General features: G+C 49.6%; 1 protein-coding gene across 7 annotated transcripts in view; it reads right to left on the reverse strand.

Moving 5' to 3' along the window:
* The window catches only part of golga1 (golgin A1), a 117,648-nt gene that overhangs the window by 90,438 nt on the left and 8,960 nt on the right, over positions 1-18,250 (reverse strand). For 5 of the 7 annotated variants that reach the window (XR_011937654.1, XM_072488448.1, XM_072488447.1 and 2 more), the window contains exon 2: positions 17,741-18,093. Coding sequence is in view for 4 of the 7 variants with exons in the window: in XM_072488448.1 (XP_072344549.1) it covers positions 17,741-17,872 (132 nt within the window). In the remaining 3 variants the exon portion in view is untranslated. Of the gene's footprint in view, positions 1-17,740; positions 18,094-18,250 lie in introns of those variants that run through there. The other 2 variants (XM_072488452.1, XM_072488450.1) reach the window with 1 other exon arrangement.

Below are 18,250 nucleotides of genomic sequence, written 5' to 3' on the forward strand. Positions count from 1 at the left end.
TAGGCATCACTCCCACCTGCGATCCGGCTATATCATTACCCAAGATAAACTGTATTCCTGGACAAGATAGTATATCTATTACTCCTACTACCACTTCACCACTCTTCACTGGACTTTCCAACCTTACCTTATATAATGGAATGCTACTCCTCTCACCCTGAATTCCACATATCACCACCTTTTCTGGCAACATTCTTCCCAAACTACATAATTCCTCATCTCTTACCATTAATGAATGACTAGCCCCTGTATCTCTGAAAATTGTAACTTCTTTACCTGCTCCTCCTGATACATATGAGTAAACTTTACCCACACAAGTAAATTCTTTAAAGACACCTGGCACCTTCTTAACAATTACTTCTTGAACAGGCTGTACAATCATTTGCGCCTCCTTTGCTTCCCTTGGGCTTTCCTTTACCACTCTAACAAACCCCACTGTCTTATCTTGTTTTCCCACATCAGCCTTCCCAGTGCTTTTCTTCAACCACCAACACTGTGACTTTATATGGCCTAGTTTATTACAGTGAAAATATTTGAAACTTTTCATCTCTTTTCCAACCTCATGGATTTCTTTTTTAACCTGAGGTACACTCTCTTTATTGTCTCCCATCACATCACCTTTACCACTTGAGTATTTCTCATGTCCCCAGTTTCTATCCCTCACCAGCTGAAACTGATGTCGGAAACCAATCTTTGATTTATGAACTAATTCATAATCATCTGCCATTTCCGCTGCTAATCTCGCAGTTTTAATCCTCTGTTCTTCCACATGAGTTCTCACTACATCAGGAATTGAATTTTTAAACTCCTCCAAAAGTATAATTTCTCTGAGAGCTTCATACGTTTGGTCTATTTTCAAAGCCCTTATCCACCTATCAAAATTACTCTGTTTGAGCCTTTCAAACTCCATGTATGTTTGACCAAATTCTTTCCTTAAATTTCTAAACCTTTGTCTGTAAGCTTCAGGCACTAGCTCATATGCACTTAAGATGGATTTCTTCACCTCCTCATACGTTCCAGATACCTCCTCCAGTAGTGATGCAAACACTTCATTGGCTCTACCTACCAGCTTTGTTTGAATCAGTAACACCCACATGTCCTGTGGCCATTTCATTTGTTTAGCTATCTTCTCAAATGAAATGAAAAAGGCTTCCACTTCCTTCTCGTCAAACCTTGGCAATGCTTGGACATATTTAAATAGATTCCCACCAAGCATACGACTATGATGCTCTTTCTCACTATCCTCATCACTATCATCCAACTGTACATTTCCCTTTACATCTGCCAATTTTAACTGATTGTCATGTTTTATGGCCATTTTCTGAAGTTCAAACTGCCTCTCTTTATCTTTTTCCTTGATCTGTATCTCCCTTTCTTTTTCTTTTTGTTCTGCTAGGGCTATCCTTTCTTTTCTCCTTTCTTCTCTCTCTCTTTCTTTTTCCTCTCTCTCACTCTCGTATTCCAACCGCTTTAATTCTTTCTCATGTTCCATTTGTTTAATTTGCAACTGAATTTTTGCCATTTCCAATGAGTCAAACTCTATCTCGGGCAACTTTAAATGCTTAACCACTGCCATAATTTCCTCATCTTTTCACATTTTGTCAGGTAATGTTAACTGCAATGTTCTTGCCAAATCTAACAGTCTGCTTTTACTTTCTGTCCGTAAAGTACTACGTGTGACATTCTCCACCCCAAAAAACTTCTGAGCCTCTGAAAGAGCCATTGTTCACAACACTCTCCCCACTTAAACTAAAATACCACACCGGAAAAGCAACAATCCTTCACTGTCTTTAAGTTCACAAAATGCAATCCAATAGATAAGACTTTTATCCCGGACGAGCTCCCAATTGTTATGGGGCGAGGCGTTTTCAGAACCCCAAAATGTATCATGGAGCTCAACCAACCTCACCCTTTAATGTATTTGTTGCTTTTCCGAGCACACGGCTTGTTCCCCAGGTGTGATATTACAATTATGGACATGTGGGTTTTTAAACACAAAACAATGTTTATTCCATGAACTCAACTTAACATCTTAAATAAACATTGGATCTCTTAACACCCCTTACTTCAAAGATAACTCAGAAAATATTGCAACAGTAAATAATTCCTTAAAATATTCCTTCAAACTTCCAAGAGACTTAACACCTTTAAACAAAATCACATTAGGTTAAAGGTTTTACTATTATGAGTTTAAATCACCCAAATGATCCAGAGATGGTCTTTTATGGCAGAGATCCAGCTCACTGCAAAACACAGATACACACCCAGCTCTTTTCCTCCAAACTGCAACTGCAACTCTCTGGAAACACAGACGCACACAAGCTGTTTTTTCAAACCTGCAAAACTAAACTGCAAAATGGCTAACCTGACCTCAGCTCCACCCACTCTCTGACATCACTGTTTTCTTAAAGGTACATTGCTTAAACATCCATGTCTTAAAGGTACTCTCACATGACATAAGCTTAATTTCACGAGCCTGGTGGGGAGGGTGAAGGAGGGATTTGTGCGATGGGATAGTCTCCCCTTGTCGCTGGCAGGGCGGGTGCAGGCAGCAAAAATGAACATCCTGCCAAGGTTCTTGTTTCTGTTCTCGTGTCTGGGCCGGTCTTTTTGCCAAATTCATTCTTTCAAGGGGTGGAAAGGCTGGTCTTGTCGTTTGTGTGGGCAGGAAAGGTAGCCAGGATAAGGAAGGTGGTGCTCCAAAGGAACGGCAGTTGGGGGGTCTGGCGCTTCCGAACTTGTTACACTATTACTGGGCGGTGAATGCAGAGAAGGTGCAGGGCTGGAATAGAGAGACAGAGGCTTTGTGGGTTCAGATGGAGGCGAGTTCTTGTAAAGGGTTGGGGTTGTGGGAGCTGGCAACGGCGCTGCTACTGTTCGCCCCGGCAAAGTACTTGGGTAGTCGTGTGGTGATAGCCACACTGAAGATTTAGGGGCAATTCTGACAGCACTTCAAGTTGAGTGCAGGGTCGAGGGTGATGCCGATAAGAGGGAATCATGGGTTTAAGCCAGGAAGGATGGATACGAGGTTCCGGGGATGGAAGGAGAAAGGGGTGAAAGTGATGAAGAATCTGTTTTTGGAGGGGCAGTCCTCAAGTTTGGAGAAGTTGGGGGTGAAGAATGGACTCCAGCAGGAGAATGACTTCAGGTATATGCAGGTGTGGAATTTCACAAGAAGGTCTTCCTGAACTTTCTGGTGCACCGTCCTCCTCATTGTTGGAGAAGATGCTGTCGGTGGTAGGGGAGGGCTGGCAGTGGGGTTGATTTGGCGATCTACGGTAGGATCATGAAAGAGGATAAGGAGTTTGAGGAAGGGATTAAGGCCAAGTGAGAGGTAGAGTTGGGGATGGTTTTGGAGGAAGGATTATGGTGCAAAATGCTGCGAAGGTTCAATACCCTGACCTTATATGTGAGGCTAGGATTGATTCTATTAAAAGTGGAGTCTAGGGCACACTTAATGAAGGCGAGGATGAGCCAGCTGTTTGTGGGGATGGAGGATAGCCGTAAGCGGTGTGGAATGGGCACAACCAATCATATCCATATGTTCTGATCCTGCCTGAAGTTGGAGAAATTTTGGGGGTCGTTTTTCAGCACCATGTCTGAGGTTCTACACATGGAATTGGAGCCAGGTCCTCTGGAGGCCATATTTGGGGTGTCAGACCTGCCCGAGTTGCAGATGGGTGCGGGTGAAGATGTTTTAGCCTTCATCTCATTGATCGCTCGCAGGCGGGTCCTGTTGGGATGGAGGTCAGTTTCTGGGCAATCTTTAAAAAAAATTTTTTTAGGGTGCCCAATTCATTTTTTCCAATTAACGGGCAATTTAGTGTGGCCAATCCACCTACCCTGCACATCTTTGGGTTGCGGGGGTGAAACCCCCACAGACATGGGGAGAATGTGCAAACTCCACAAGGACAACAACCTAGAGCCGGGATCGCACCTGGGACCTCAGCGCCGTGAGGCAGCAGTGCTAAGTTTCTGGGGAATCTACTGGAGTTCCTGTATTTGGATGTGAAATTTGTACTGAGAGGGGGCAGATGAGGGGTTCCACCAGAGATGGGGTTAGTTTGTCTTACATTAATATTTTCTTTATCAGACAGAGAGTAAACAAACAAAAGAAAGCATCCAAATGGCACTCTTAAATCAGAATACTGAAATTAGAAGTTGACTTAAATTTTCCTTACTTGTGGCATGCAACAACATAGGACCTCTATTTCTGGAGTGAAAAGAAAAAAACTCCTTGAAGAATTAATTCCAAAATAATAACATATACTCCAGATTAACCGATAAAGCACAGTAAAACAAACCAACCTTCATCAGCTGCATGCATAAAGTAGTTAGAGGGTACTAAGCTGTCCATAAGAACTTTACATATCAAGACGAGTTGTGATTATGTTTCTGCCATTAGTTACTTTTGGTGTGATTCAAGACCAGGAATCAATGTATGCACAAAATACTTATAGAATTTAGAAATAAAAACTGGAATGGCTCATTAACAACCTGCTGCTCCAAGTTTTAAATTATGCCCTTAAGTCACACCCAATGCAGCCAGCCACCGGTTTCCAACCAGCAGAATTCGATTAGTCTTTAGAGCATTTCCAGATTTCTGATTGGTTATACTCCATGGGCAAGTGTCTTTTTTCAAATGAGCACTGAATGGTTATTAATTATCGAACAACCATGAATTATTATAACCTGCTTGTGACTCTACTCTTGAATATTTTTGAGAAATGACATCTGAGGAGTCAGAATACAGGAGGGAGATGGCATGGTGCAATGACAACAATCTCTCCCTCAATGTCAGCAAAAATAAAGAGCTGCTCATTGACTTCAGGAAGTGTCGTACATACCCGTCTGCATCAATGGTGCCGAGGGGGAAATGGTTGACGTCTTCAAATTCCTGGGTGTACATATCACCAACAAACTACCTGGCCCATCCACGTCAACGCTATGAACAAGAAAGCACAACAACACCTATACTTCCTCAGGAAACTAAGGAAATTTGGCATGTGCACATTGACTTACCAATTTTTACAGATGCACCATAGAAAGCATCCTACCTGGCTGCATCACAGCCTGGTATGGCAACTGCTCGGCCCAGGACCGTAAGAAACTACAGAGAATCGTGAACACAGCCCAGTCCATCACGTGAACCCGCCTCCCATCCATTCACTCTACACTTCCCGCTGCCTTGGGAAAGCAGGCACCATAATCAAAAATCCCTCCCATCCAGGTTATTCTCTCTTTCATCGGGCAGAAGATACAAAAGTCGGGCAGCACGGTGGTGCAGTAGTTAGCACTGCTGCCGCACAGCACCGAGGACCCGGGCATGATCATGGCCCCTGTCTATGTGGATTTTTCACATTCTTCCCCCAAAAGACGTGCAGGGTAAGTGAATTGGCCACGCTAAATTGCCCCTTAATTGAAAAATAAGAATTGGGTACTCTAAATTTATTTTTAAAATACAAACGCCTGGAAACACGCACTAAAAGATTCAAAAACAGCTTCTTCCCCACTGTTACCAGACTCCTGAATGACCCTCTAATGGACTGAACTGATCTCTCCACGCATCATCTTCTCTGCTGTGTAGCACTACCCTCGATGTCTATGGGCACGATCCTTCAGCCACGTTGTTCCAGAAAAGCAGCTCGCCACAGCGCAGCGTAGCCGATGAAAGCAAGGAGACCCCGCTCCCGGCATCTACCCGGCTTGCAACACCCCGCGAGATTCAACACAATCTCGCGAGACGTTGCAAGGTGAATCCGGCCCACAATGGGCGGGATCACCTTTTGGCAAATCTGCATATAGGAATGAGGCAGTAAGCCTTACTCTAATGTGCAGATTCCGAAGGTTCTTGAGGCTTTGGGATTCAATCCCTTCACCTTGGGGACCTCTGGCGAGTACCGTTCAGCACTGGTCCCCAAACTTACCTGGCAGGGGTGAAACCATGATCCAGAAGGTGTGATCAAGAAGGTGGTTCGCCCAGATCAAGTGTAGTCTATTGATCGTGGATTGGAGAACACGGAGGGATTGAAGTCGTCGAAGAGGAAAAGTTTAGAGCTCTGCTGCTATTGGTGGATCTACATGCTGGTCTGAGCCTCTGGTTTAGGCCTAACGCCGATACAGCGGCAGCTGCATCCCGACCACCAGGCTGGGGAGTGCGAAACACTGTACGAGTCACAGCGAAGATGTCGGAAGGGGAGTCACCTGTGGACCGCAATTTCTTCGTGAAGCGGGTGCTGCTCGAGTGCTGAGGGTTTCAAGCAACAGACATCTTCTGCTTGCAAGACTTCCCCAACAATGGATATTTTGACGTTACCTTCAAGAGTGTCGCAGCTTGCATCAAATTCTTGAACGTGTTCAAGGAAAAAGGTAACCAGAGCCCCCCGTCTATCCTGACTGCGGAGCCTCTGTTTACGCTACCGTCGCAGCAAAACCGGGTTGTTACACTGCACGCGTACAACCCCCACGTCCCAGTGTCTGATGTGCTCACATTCCTCGCCAGGTAGTCGAGCTGAAAAGTAACAGCGTGCAACCGAAGGACACTTCTGGCATCTGGACAAGTGAGCACTAGATCAAGGTGACTCTGAGAACAGACGGCGACGGAACCATCCTGCATCCCCCCTCCAGTTTCGCCATTGGAGGAAATCGTGGCTACCTCTACTACGTGGGACAGCCACGAGTATGCCACACCTGTGGCAAAACGGGGCATGTTGCCGCAAACTGCAATGTCACCTTCTGCAAAAACTGCAGGCAGGAGGGACACATGACAAAGGACTGCAAGGAAGACAAGTGCTGCAACCTGTGTGGGGAGGCCGGCCATCTCTACAGGGCCTGCCCAAAACGTGGGGCAACGTACGCACAAATCATCAACGGCGGAGTCAAAAAGACGACCACAGAGGAGGTTCATGCACCCTCCATCGACAAAGACACCACAGCACAGAATGCTGAAAATCAACAGAAGGGCCCTCAACAAAAAGTGGAGGCCCCAGCTCAACCTGACAACTCAACCCCAACTGACGAGGACGACTCAATGGAAGACGATAGAACCAAGAAACAAGAGCCCTGGGAAACGGTGAACAGGGACAAACGAAAGAGGAAACAAAAAAATGAACTGAAGAAACCCCCGATGGGGAATGGCAAAAAGCGGCACCTTTCAGCCAGCGGTCTTAGCGCCGACACCTCCTCCGATGAGGGAAAGCAAGACAAGAATCGGCCTCAAATAAAGAGGCAAAGTACCAATGTAGAACGGGATGCACAGACCCCCCAGACCACAGACAGGGAAGGAAATAAAGCACGCCGAGATCATCAACCTCTGGTGGATGGGATGGGAACAGCAATATGACCAACGGACACCAAATGCTGGACATTAAAAATAAAGTCACAGACCAACTCCAGAAATTAACAAGCAGCAACAACCCAGGCGAAAACCGGCCTGCAACCCCAACACCCACTGAATGCCACGATGAACGCCAGGGCTACACTACCCCCCCCCCCCCCCCCCCCCCTCCCCCCAATGCATTCCCATCGAGCTCACGGGCCCAGTGCGGACCAGGACAGCTTTCACAGCCTTGCAACTGTGCAACAGTTTGCGAGCACCACCGGCATGCTGGGGGACATTCAACAGCTGGAACACCCAACTGCATTGACTCTGGACTCTGAGACTGGTAAATCTACCTTTTAAAATGGGGTTTAAAATTGCAACTATTAATGTGTCGCCACACTCGGCTACTTAACAAACGTGAAAGCCGACCTACTGTTCGCGAGGAGTGTGGAATTCCTCACCTCAGCAACTACAGGCACTGGTTGAGCTGGTGGTCCCACGGGCCATCCATCTGGTCAGGAGGAAACGACTGTCGTTCCTCCGGCCTGGGTATTCTGCTGCGGGGAGGCAACTTCACCATCTCCGACGTTAAGGAGGTAGTGGGTGGACGCCTCCTTGTAGTAGACGTTAAATACAAAAACGTCCCTCTCAGACTCATTAACGTGTACGCCCCGGCCGTAAAGAGTGAGCGGCTGCCTGTCCTTCAGCAACTCCTGCTGCTGTTGGCCACCTCCAAGCCAGTCATTCTGGGCGGTGACTTCAACTGCATCATCGATGCGGCTGGACGATCCAGCAGAACCAACAGCAAACTAGACACTGCGTCCAGGCTCCTGATGGAATCGGTAAAAGACGCCAAGCTGCTCAATGTCTTCAGCAACCCTGCAGACGGAGCGCAGCGTAGATACACATGGTCACGGCCAGACGGGTCCGTCCGCTCCAGGATAGACTTCTTCCTTGTGTCCCGTGCTTTCACGGTCAGGTCCACCGTCGTTAAGCCGGTGTTCTTCTTTGACCACTGCCTCCTACTGGCCGACTGCCACCTGCAGGAAGACCAGGGGCCGGGCAGGGGGACATGGAAGCTGAATATAAAACTATTGACTCCAGAGGCCCTCGAGGATTTTAAAAGGGATTACAAAGGTTGGAGTACCGTGAAACTCCTCTTTGAGTCTCCACATTTCTGGTGGGAAGCAATCAAGGGGAACATCAAAAGGTTTTTCATCCTCAAAGGCATTCAAAAGGTGAGAGAGAGACGAGGGGCCATGTCCAGGCTCCAGAAATGTATGCAGAATTTGCTCCAGCTGCAGTCGATGGGGGTTGATGTCAAGGAGGATCTCCAAGAGGTGAAGAGCCAGCAAGCCTCGCTCTACACCTCGGAGGCCTCCAAGGTTATCTTCCGTTCCCGAGTCCGCTCCATGGAGCAGGATGAAAAGTGCTCACGCTTCTTCCAAAAGGTGCACAGAGAGACCTCTGTGATCAGCAGCCTGAAGGAAGAAGATGGCTCTGTAAAGTTATCGCAGTCTGACATCCTGAGGATCAGCAAATCCTTTTATGCCGGACTGTATGATCTGAAGCCAACAGATAACACTGCTTCCCAGACTTTCCTGTTGTCTATCACGGAGGTTTTAGGCGACAGCGAGTGGGAAAACCTGGACAAACCGCTAACTCTGGAAGAGCTGACAAAGGCCGTCATGTCCTTTGAGACGAGTAAAACTCCCGGAAGCGACTGCTTACCGGCTGAGTTGTATTCGGCTCTGTGGGACTGGTTGGGCCCAGACCTGCTGGAAGTGTACGAGAGTATGCTTCTGGACGGCAGCATGTCAGAATCCATGAGGAAAGGCATCATCACCCTCATCTACAAGCAGAAGGGGGAAAGGGAAGAAATTTGAAATTGGCGCCCCATTTCACTGTTGAATGTGGATTATAAAATTCTGGCCAAGCTCATCGCCAATCGGGTCAGGTCTGCTCTGGAGTCGGTGATCCACCCTGACCAGACCTGTGCTGTACCCGGCAGGAAGATCTCTGATAGCCTCGCGCGACTCAGGGATACAATCGCCTACGTGCAGGACAGGAAGATAGACACCTGCCTCATCAGCCTTGACCAGGAGAAGGCTTTTGACAGAATATCGCACACCTACATGATGGATGTGCTCTCCAAAATGGGGTTTGGGGAGGGAATTCGCAATTGGATCAAACTGCTCTACACAAACATCTATAGCGCAGTCTCAATCAAGGGGCGGGAATCAGAAAAGTTCCAGATCAAATCAGGAATCAGGTAGGCTGCCCTCTCTCCTCGGCCCTGTTTGTGTGCTACGTAGAACCTTTTGCCGAGTCCATCAGGAAGTATCCGGGTATAAGAGGAGTGACGATCCCAGGCAGCAGAGGCGTGCAAGTTAAGGCCTCCCTGTACATGGACGACGTCGCCGTCTTCTGCTCGGATCCCGCGTCTGTACGCAGGCTCTTGAATGCCTGCGACCAGTTTGAACTGGCCTCGGGAGCCAAGGTAAACCGCGGCAAGAGCGAGGCCATGTTCTTTGGGAACTGGGCCGACCGGTCCTTTGTCCCCTTCACTGTCAGGTCAGATTACCTGAAGATGCTGGGGATATGATTTGGAGCGGCCGGGGCGTGCACCAAAAATTGGGAAGAGCGCATCGCCAAGGTAAGACAGAAACTGGGCGGGTGGGAGCAACGCTCCCTCTCCATTGCAGGCAAAACCCTGGTCATCAGGTGTGAGGCACTCTCGGTGTTACTGCACGTAGCGCAGGTCTGGCCCATTACCCGACCCTACACCGCAGCAGTCACCCGGGCCATCTTCAAATTCATCTGGAGATCCAAGATGGACCGTGTCCAAAGGGACACCATGTACAAACCTCTGGATAAGGGAGGGAAAAACGTACCTAACGTCACCCTCATCCTGATGGCCACAGCTGCATCAAGCTGTGCGTGGACCCCCGGTATGCAAACACCAAGTGTCACTACATACTGAGGTTCTACCTGTCCCCGGTATTACGAAGGATGGGCCTGGCCTCATTGCCGCGGAACGCACCAAGTAGTTGGACCGTGCCGTACCACCTGTCCCTCGTGGAAAAGTTTTTGAAGAAAAACACCTTTGACCACAAGGCAAATGAAGCAGTGGTCAGCACGTAATGTCCTCGAGGCCCTCCGGGAAAAGGAGACTGTGGAAGACGTTGGACGGTTCCCTGAGCAGACTGTCAGAGCCATCTGGCAGAACGCCTCATCACCAGAACTTACAAACAAGCACCAAGACCTAGCTTGGCTGGTGGTGAGAAGGGTCCTCCCCGTCAGATTATTCATGTACACCCGAAGGCTCAGCGCTGTTGCACGCTGCCCTCGGAGTGGCTGTGGGGGAAATGAGACGGTCACCCACCTCCTTGTGGAATGTGCCTTTGCAAAGAAGGTCTGGAGAGAGATGCAGTGGTATTTGTCAAGGTTCATCTCGAGCAGCTCTATGAAACAGGACTCTGTGCTCTACGGACTGTTTCCAGGGTGTGGTAGTATGCATTAGGGGTCATGTGGGACTGTGAAGCCGTGATGTCATTGGCTGACAGATCCCGGGCCCTGGTTGGCTGTTGACCTCTAGCTCCGCCCTGAAGGCGGAGTATAAGAACCAGGTGTTCTCCCCCGCAGGCCAGTCTGTTACTGAACTGCGGGGAACAAGTCACGCTTAATAAAGCCTCATCGACTTCATCTCTCGTGAGTCTTTGTGCGCTACAATTTATTAAGCGTGCTTAAAAGGACTATGGAGCTCAGGATCATCCTGGAATGCCCGAGGATCAGCCCCAACGCAGTGAACTCAGCAGCAGTTTTCAAACACTGGCAGACTTGTTTCGAGGCCTACCTCAGAACGGCCCCCGGCCGGGTCACAGAAGACCAGAAACTACAGGTCCTGCACTCGAGGGTAAGCCCGGAAATTTTCCCTCTCATCGAAGGCGCAGAGGATTTCCAGACGTCGTTCGCAGCACTAAAGAGCATCTATATTCGCCCAGTGAACCAGATCTACGCACGCTACCAACTCGCAATGAGACGGCAAAGTCCCGGAGAATCGCTGGACGAATTCTACGCCGCGCTGCTAATTTTGGGACGGGCCTGCAGCTGCCCGCCGGTAAACGCGATTGAACACATGGACATGTTGATGCGCGATGCTTTTGTCGCAGGTATGAACTCTCCCCAAATCCGCCAAAGACTTTTGGAAAAAGAGTCGCTGGGACTCTCAGAGGCACGGGCCCTTGCAGCCTCCCTGTATGTAGCCGCGCGAAACGCCCGCGCGTACGGCCCCGACCGCGCGGCAGCCCCTTGGGCTCCTTGGACCCCCGTTGCGACAAACTCCCCCCCCCCCCCCACCCCACAGGCTTGCGCGGTTCAGACTCCAAGCCGTCCCGGGGGAGCCCGCTGCTATTTCTGCGGCCAGGCGAAACACCCCCGGCAGCGCTGCCCGGCCTGCGCAGCGATTTGCAAGAGCTGCGGGAAAAAGGGCCATTTCGCGGCTGCGTGCCGGTCCCGGGAGGTCGCCGCTGTCCCAGGAGAAGAAGCAGTCCTGCGCGTTTCTAACGCTCCCCAATCCCCCCAGTGCCCTACGTACGACCCGCAAGCGCAGCAATTTTGGGTCCCGGCCACCACTGTCCCCGGAGAACAAGGAGTCCTGCGCGTTTCAAACGCTCCCCAACCCCCCCAGCGCCCCATGTGCGACCCGCAGGCGCCGCCATTTTGGGTCCCGGCCACCACGAGGGGAGGAGGGGCGCCGCCATCTTGGGACCCCCCCAGCCCTGTGCGACGCATGGAGGTGGCCATTTTGTCCACCCCCGCCGCCATCTTGTGACCCCACAGCCATGTGCGATGCATGGGGGCGGCCATTTTGTTCACCCCCGCCGCCATCTTGGACGGCAACAACGGACCCCAGTGTCGACGGCTCCACGGGGTTCGAGGAAGACGCTCAAGCACTACGATCACGTCTGGCCTCAATGACGTTGGACCAAGCACGGCCCCGGACACTCCAGACGACGACAACAACGGTGCTGATAAACGGCCACGAGACACCATGCCTGCTCGACTCCGGGAGCACAGTAAGCTTCATCCACCCCGACACGGTAAGACGCTGTTTTTTGACCATCCGTCCCAGTGCGCAAAAGATTTCCCTAGCTGCAGGATCCCACTCCGTACAGATTAAAGGCTTCTGCATAGTAACCCTAACGGTGCAAGGGAGGGAGTTTAAAAACTACAGGCTCTCCGTCCTTCCCCAACTCTGCGCGCCCACATTACTGGGATTAGACTTCCAGTGCAATCTGCAGAGCGTAACTTTCCAATTCGGCGGCCCAATACCCCCACTCACTATCTGCGGCCTCGCAACCCTCAAGGTTGAGCCCCCATCCTTGTTTGCAAACCTCACCCCGGATTGCAAACCCGTCGCCACTAGGAGCAGACGGTACAGCGCCCAGGACCGGACATTCATTCGGTCCGAAGTCCAGCGGCTACTGAAGGAAGGCATAATCCAGGCCAGCAATAGTCCCTGGCGAGCACAGGTGGTAGTAGTAAAGACAGGGGAGAAGCAAAGCATGGTCATAGACTATAGCCAGACCATCAACAGGTACACACAACTAGATGCGTACCCTCTCCCCTGCATATCCGACATGGTCAATCGGATTGCCCAATATAAGGTCTTCTCCACTGTGGACCTCAAGTCCGCCTACCATCAGCTCCCCACCCGCCCAAGTGACCGCAAGTACACAGCCCTCGAGGCAGACGGGCGATTATACCACTTCCCAAGGGTCCCATTTGGCGTCACAAACGGGGTCTCGGTCTTCCAACGAGAGATGGACCGAATGGTTGATCAACACGGGTTGCAGGCCACGTTCCCGTATCTCGACAACGTAACCATCTGCGGCCACGATCAGCAGGACCACGACGCCAACCTCCAAAAATTCCTCCAGACCGCTAAAGCCTTGAACCTCACAACGAGGACAAGTGCGTTTTCAGCACAAACCGGCTAGCCATCTTGGGATATGTAGTGCGCAATGGGATAATAGGCCCCGACCCCATGCGCCCCCTCATGGAATTTCCCCTCCCTCACTGCTCAAAAGCCCTAAAACGCTGCCTGGGGTTCTTTTCATATTACGCCCAGTGGGTCCCCCAGTACGCAGACAAGGCCCGCCCCCTAATACAGACCACGACCTTCCCTCTGTCGACAGAGGCTTGCCAGGCCTTCAGCCGCATCAAAGCGGATATCGCAAAGGCCACGATGCGCGCCATCGACGAATCCCTCCCCTTCCAGGTTGAGAGCAACGCCTCCGACGTAGCACTAGCGGCCACCCTTAACCAAGCGGGCAGACCCGTGGCCTTTTTCTCCCTAACCCTCCACGCTTCAGAAATCCGCCACTCCTCCGTGGAAAAGGAAGCCCAAGCCATAGTGGAAGCTGTGCGACATTGGAGGCATTACCTGGCCGGCAGGAGATTCACTCTCCTCACGGACCAACGGTCGGTAGCCTTCATGTTCGATAATGCACAGCGGGGCAAAATTAAAAACGACAAGATCTTAAGGTGGAGGATCGAGCTCTCCACCTTCAACTATGAGATCCTGTACCGTCCCGGAAAGCTGAACGAGCCGTCCGATGCCCGATCCCACGGCACATGTGCCAACGCACAAATTAACCGCCTCCAAACCATCCACGAGGACCTCTGCCACCCGGGGGTCACTCGGTTCTACCACTTTATAAAGTCCCGCAACCTCCCCTACTCTGTGGAGGAGGTCTGTACAGTCACAAGGAACTGCCACATCTGCGCAGAGTGCAAACCGCACTTTCAGGCCGGATGGTGCGCACCTGATCAAGGCTTCCCGTCCCTTTGAACGCCGTAGTCTGGATTTCAAAGGGCCCCTCCCCTCCACCCACCGCAACACATACTTCCTGAATGTGGTGGACGAGTACTCCCGTTTCCCCTTCGCCATCCCCTGCCCTGACATGACAGCGGCCAGTCATTAAAGCCCTTAACACCATATTCACACTGTTCAGTTGCCCCGCATACGTCCACAGCGACAGGGGGTCCTCCTTCATGAGTGACGAGCTGCGCCAGTTCCTGCTCAGCAACGGTATAGCCTCGAGCAGGACGACCAGCTACAACCCCCGGGGGAACGGGCAAGTAGAGAGGGAGAACGGCACGGTCTGGAAGACCGTCCTACTGGCCCTACGGTCCAGGGACCTCCCAGTTTCACGGTGGCAGGAGGTCCTCCCAGACGCTCTCCACTCCATCCGGTCGCTATTGTGTACTAGCACTAACCAAACGCCTCATGAGCGCCTCCTGGTCTTCCCCAGGAAGTCCTCCTCTGGAACGTCGCTGCCGACCTGGCTGGCGGCCCCAGGACCCATCTTGCTCCGAAAACATGTGCGGGCGCACAAGTCTGACCCGTTGGTCGAGAGGGTTCACCTCCTCCACGCGAACCCGCAGTACGCTTACGTGGAGTACCCCGACGGCCGACAGGACACGGTCTCCCTGCGAGATCTGGCGCCCGCCGGCAACTCGCACACCCCCCCGACACCAATCACCCCCTCCCTGCCACCGTCGCACCCCGCCACCCCCCCCTTCCCGGGAGGATCGGTCCTCCTCCCAGGTCCGACCAGAAGTGAAGCTGAAGCAGAAACCGTAAGGCTCCCGGAGACGACAACACGGGAACAAGCACCACCACCGGGGCCGAGGCGATCGACAAGGACGACCAGACCAGACCAGACCAGACGGATGTAACACTACAATGTTGTGGACTTTAACGAGAACCTTTTTCTTTTCCCCCTTACGACCACTGTAAATAGTGCAAAACAAAAAAAAAACCCTGTACATACTGTGATGACATGCAAAAGTTTTCCTCCCAGGACCAGCCTTGTAAACCATTACCACCATGCGAAGCACCACCCCGCCGGGTTCATTTTTAACAAGGTAGTATGCATTAGGGGTCATGTGGGACTGTGAAGCCGTGATGTCATTGGCTGACAGATCCCGGGTCCTGGTTGGCTGTTGACCTCTAGCTCCGCCCTGAAGGCGGAGTATAAGAACCAGGAGTTCTCCCCCGCAGGCCAGTCTGTTACTGAACTGCGGGGAACAAGTCACGCTTAATAAAGCCTCATCGACTTCATCTCTATTCGTCTCTCTTGAGTCTTTGTGCGCTACACAGGGACACACACCGAGACAAACATCAACTGCTGCTGGAAGGTCATCAACTCGGTGAAAGACGCTCTTTGGTCTGCCCGAAACTTGCTGATCTTCCAGTGCAAAGAGCTGTCCTCGACGAGTGTTGCAGACTGGCACATTCCAAGGTCCAGGACTACGTGCTGAGGGACGCACTCCAAGTTTGGAGCAGCTGCGCCAAGACGCAATGGAGAAAGACCACGGTGTAAGGTCTTACCAGCAAATGTACACCGAGGGGCAGGTAACAGTGTAAGCCCCCCTCGGTCTGGGTCATTAACACTCCAATGTATAAAGGAAACATGACAATGTAAATGTTTAAGAAGGAATTGTAACGTAAAGAGCGATATGTGTGTAATGTTATCAAAATTGAATGGAAGAAAGTCAAGGGAATGTGTAACTCTAATGGAAATATACAGTCAAGACAATTCGAAATGTTCATGTTTATGATAGATGTTAATGTTTAGGATAGATTTTATGAATAAAGTATATTTTTTTGGAAAAAAAAACTACACTCATGGGGGTCTCCTAGGGGATTAGAGGCCCCCAGCTGTATGCCCTTTGGGCAGGGTGGTACCCTGGTACTCCTGGCACCACCTGGGTACCATGGCAATGCTGAGATGGCACTGCCAAGCTGGCATTGTGCGTATACAACTGTGCCAACACCTCTTCTGGGTCTGTCCTGCTGGTGGCAAGGCATGTACCCAGGAATGCTGATTATTTGTAAGGTATGATTCTGTGAGCATGACTATGCCAGGCAGTTGCTTGACTAGTCTGCAAGACAGCACTCCCAATTTTGGCACAAGCCTCCAGGTATTGGTAAGGAGGGCTTTGCAGGGTCAACAGGGCTGGGTTTGCCATTATAGTTTCCGGTGTCTAGGTCTACATAGGGGGGTCTGTCAGGTTTTATTCCTTTTTGTTCCATTAGTAGCGGATGAAAAGAAAGGAGTGGCTTGCTCGGCCGTTTAAGAATCAACCACATTGCTGTGGGTCTAGAGTCACAAGGAGGTCAGACCAGGTTTCCTTCCCAAGGGTATTAATGAACCAGATGGGTTTTTACAATAACCGACAATGGTTTCATAGTCATAATTAGACTTTTAATTTCAGATATTTTATTGAATTTTTAAAATTCCACCATCTGCGGTAGTGGGATTCGAACCCTGGTCCCCAAACCATTACCTTGGGTCTCTGGATTACTGGTCAAGCAACAATACCACTGTACCACTGCTTCAAAGCAGGATAAGAAGCCAATCACAAGGAAGGAAAATGCACTGAATTATTCATTTTAAAATTAAAATTTCACAAAGTAAAATAAATGAGATATGCACCTGGGATTGGGGTGGAAGCTGAAATATCATAAACTGAAGGTGAAATGTTATCATAATGGAGAAATTTGACATTTAAAAAATTATTTTCCAGGGCCAGTGAGGCTGTTCTGCAGCAATTATAAGCTTAGCACACTGTTAAAACTCAGTTCTACCTCATTCAACAAGATGGAACTATTTCAAGGGCTTTTACAATATAATTAAAAGCGTAAGAGTGTGGGTTTTGTCAGTTTAGTGATTTCTACTTGACTGCAGTCTGGGGAAACTTCAATTGCTCACCCTATGGAGTAGTGCAGAATCATTGACAGCAACTTTTCCACATTTAACCGCGCATGTGAGGACTCAGAGATTGTTACCCGTTTCAGAGGAGCAATGACATCTGATTCTGGCAATTATAGCAATGTTACGACTTCAAAATCCAGATCATAGAATCATAAAAATCTTGGCACAGAATGAAGCTCGTCAGCCTGTTGTGATGCTTGATTTTTCTAACATGCTTTTATATTTCTCCTTCCAGAAAGCATGCGAAAGCACGCTGATTCACATAATTTCTTTGATTGTTTGTTGTCATTTGTGTTCAACAAATTTACACAGCAGAAGACAGGCAGCCTTCTAAACCCAAAGACAAGAACCTCTACTGTACAACAGATTTACAAACAGCATCAATAAAAGTATACTCTTACTTTGTGATCTCCAACCCCAGAAAGCTACATAGACGCAAAATGAATGCCTCACAAAGCATGTTAAAAATGTTACTATGATATACTTGAACAGCAATAAGAGAGACTGCCAGCAGCTGTAACTGATGATGAAACCTGGTGAAATCACATTGCATGTCCATAAAGCCCCTTCCAGGATCACATACTTAGACATACCAAATAAGCTATTGAATTAAAGAAATCACCATACGTACTATATCATCTCCAGAGTCGGCCCCGACTGAGGTAATGGAATCTCTGCTGACCGATCTTGGAATCCGTACCATGCCAGGCCGTGAGGTGCTGCCTGCCTCATCAGCAATCTTCTTTTTCAGCTTTGCAAACATGGTTCAACAGCTATCCTTTTTGAGGAGAGTTCTGAATCATCCAATGACAAGTTTGCCACAAATACCAAGTGCTTTAAGTTTATACGGAGCCGCAGCAATGAACTTGGAAGAGCGTGACTGTACTTGAGAAAACAATGCACTCCCGTTTGGCTCTTAGTTGCTCCTTAAATCTCACTTTTATAGCCCAGTGCAAAAAATTCCATTGCATCAGTAATAAGCACCTGTCAGACAAAAAGAAATAAATCGGATTATTAAAAAAACATTTCCACAGATTTTAAACTGCAATTGCAATAGTACAGAAATAACATCAAAAACTTTTATTCTGCACAGCTGGAGATTCATAACCAGTTACAAAGTACACGACAATTGGACAGAAAG

The sequence above is a fragment of the Scyliorhinus torazame genome, chromosome 22 (genome assembly GCF_047496885.1).
Source record: "Scyliorhinus torazame isolate Kashiwa2021f chromosome 22, sScyTor2.1, whole genome shotgun sequence".
NCBI lineage: Eukaryota > Metazoa > Chordata > Chondrichthyes > Carcharhiniformes > Scyliorhinidae > Scyliorhinus > Scyliorhinus torazame.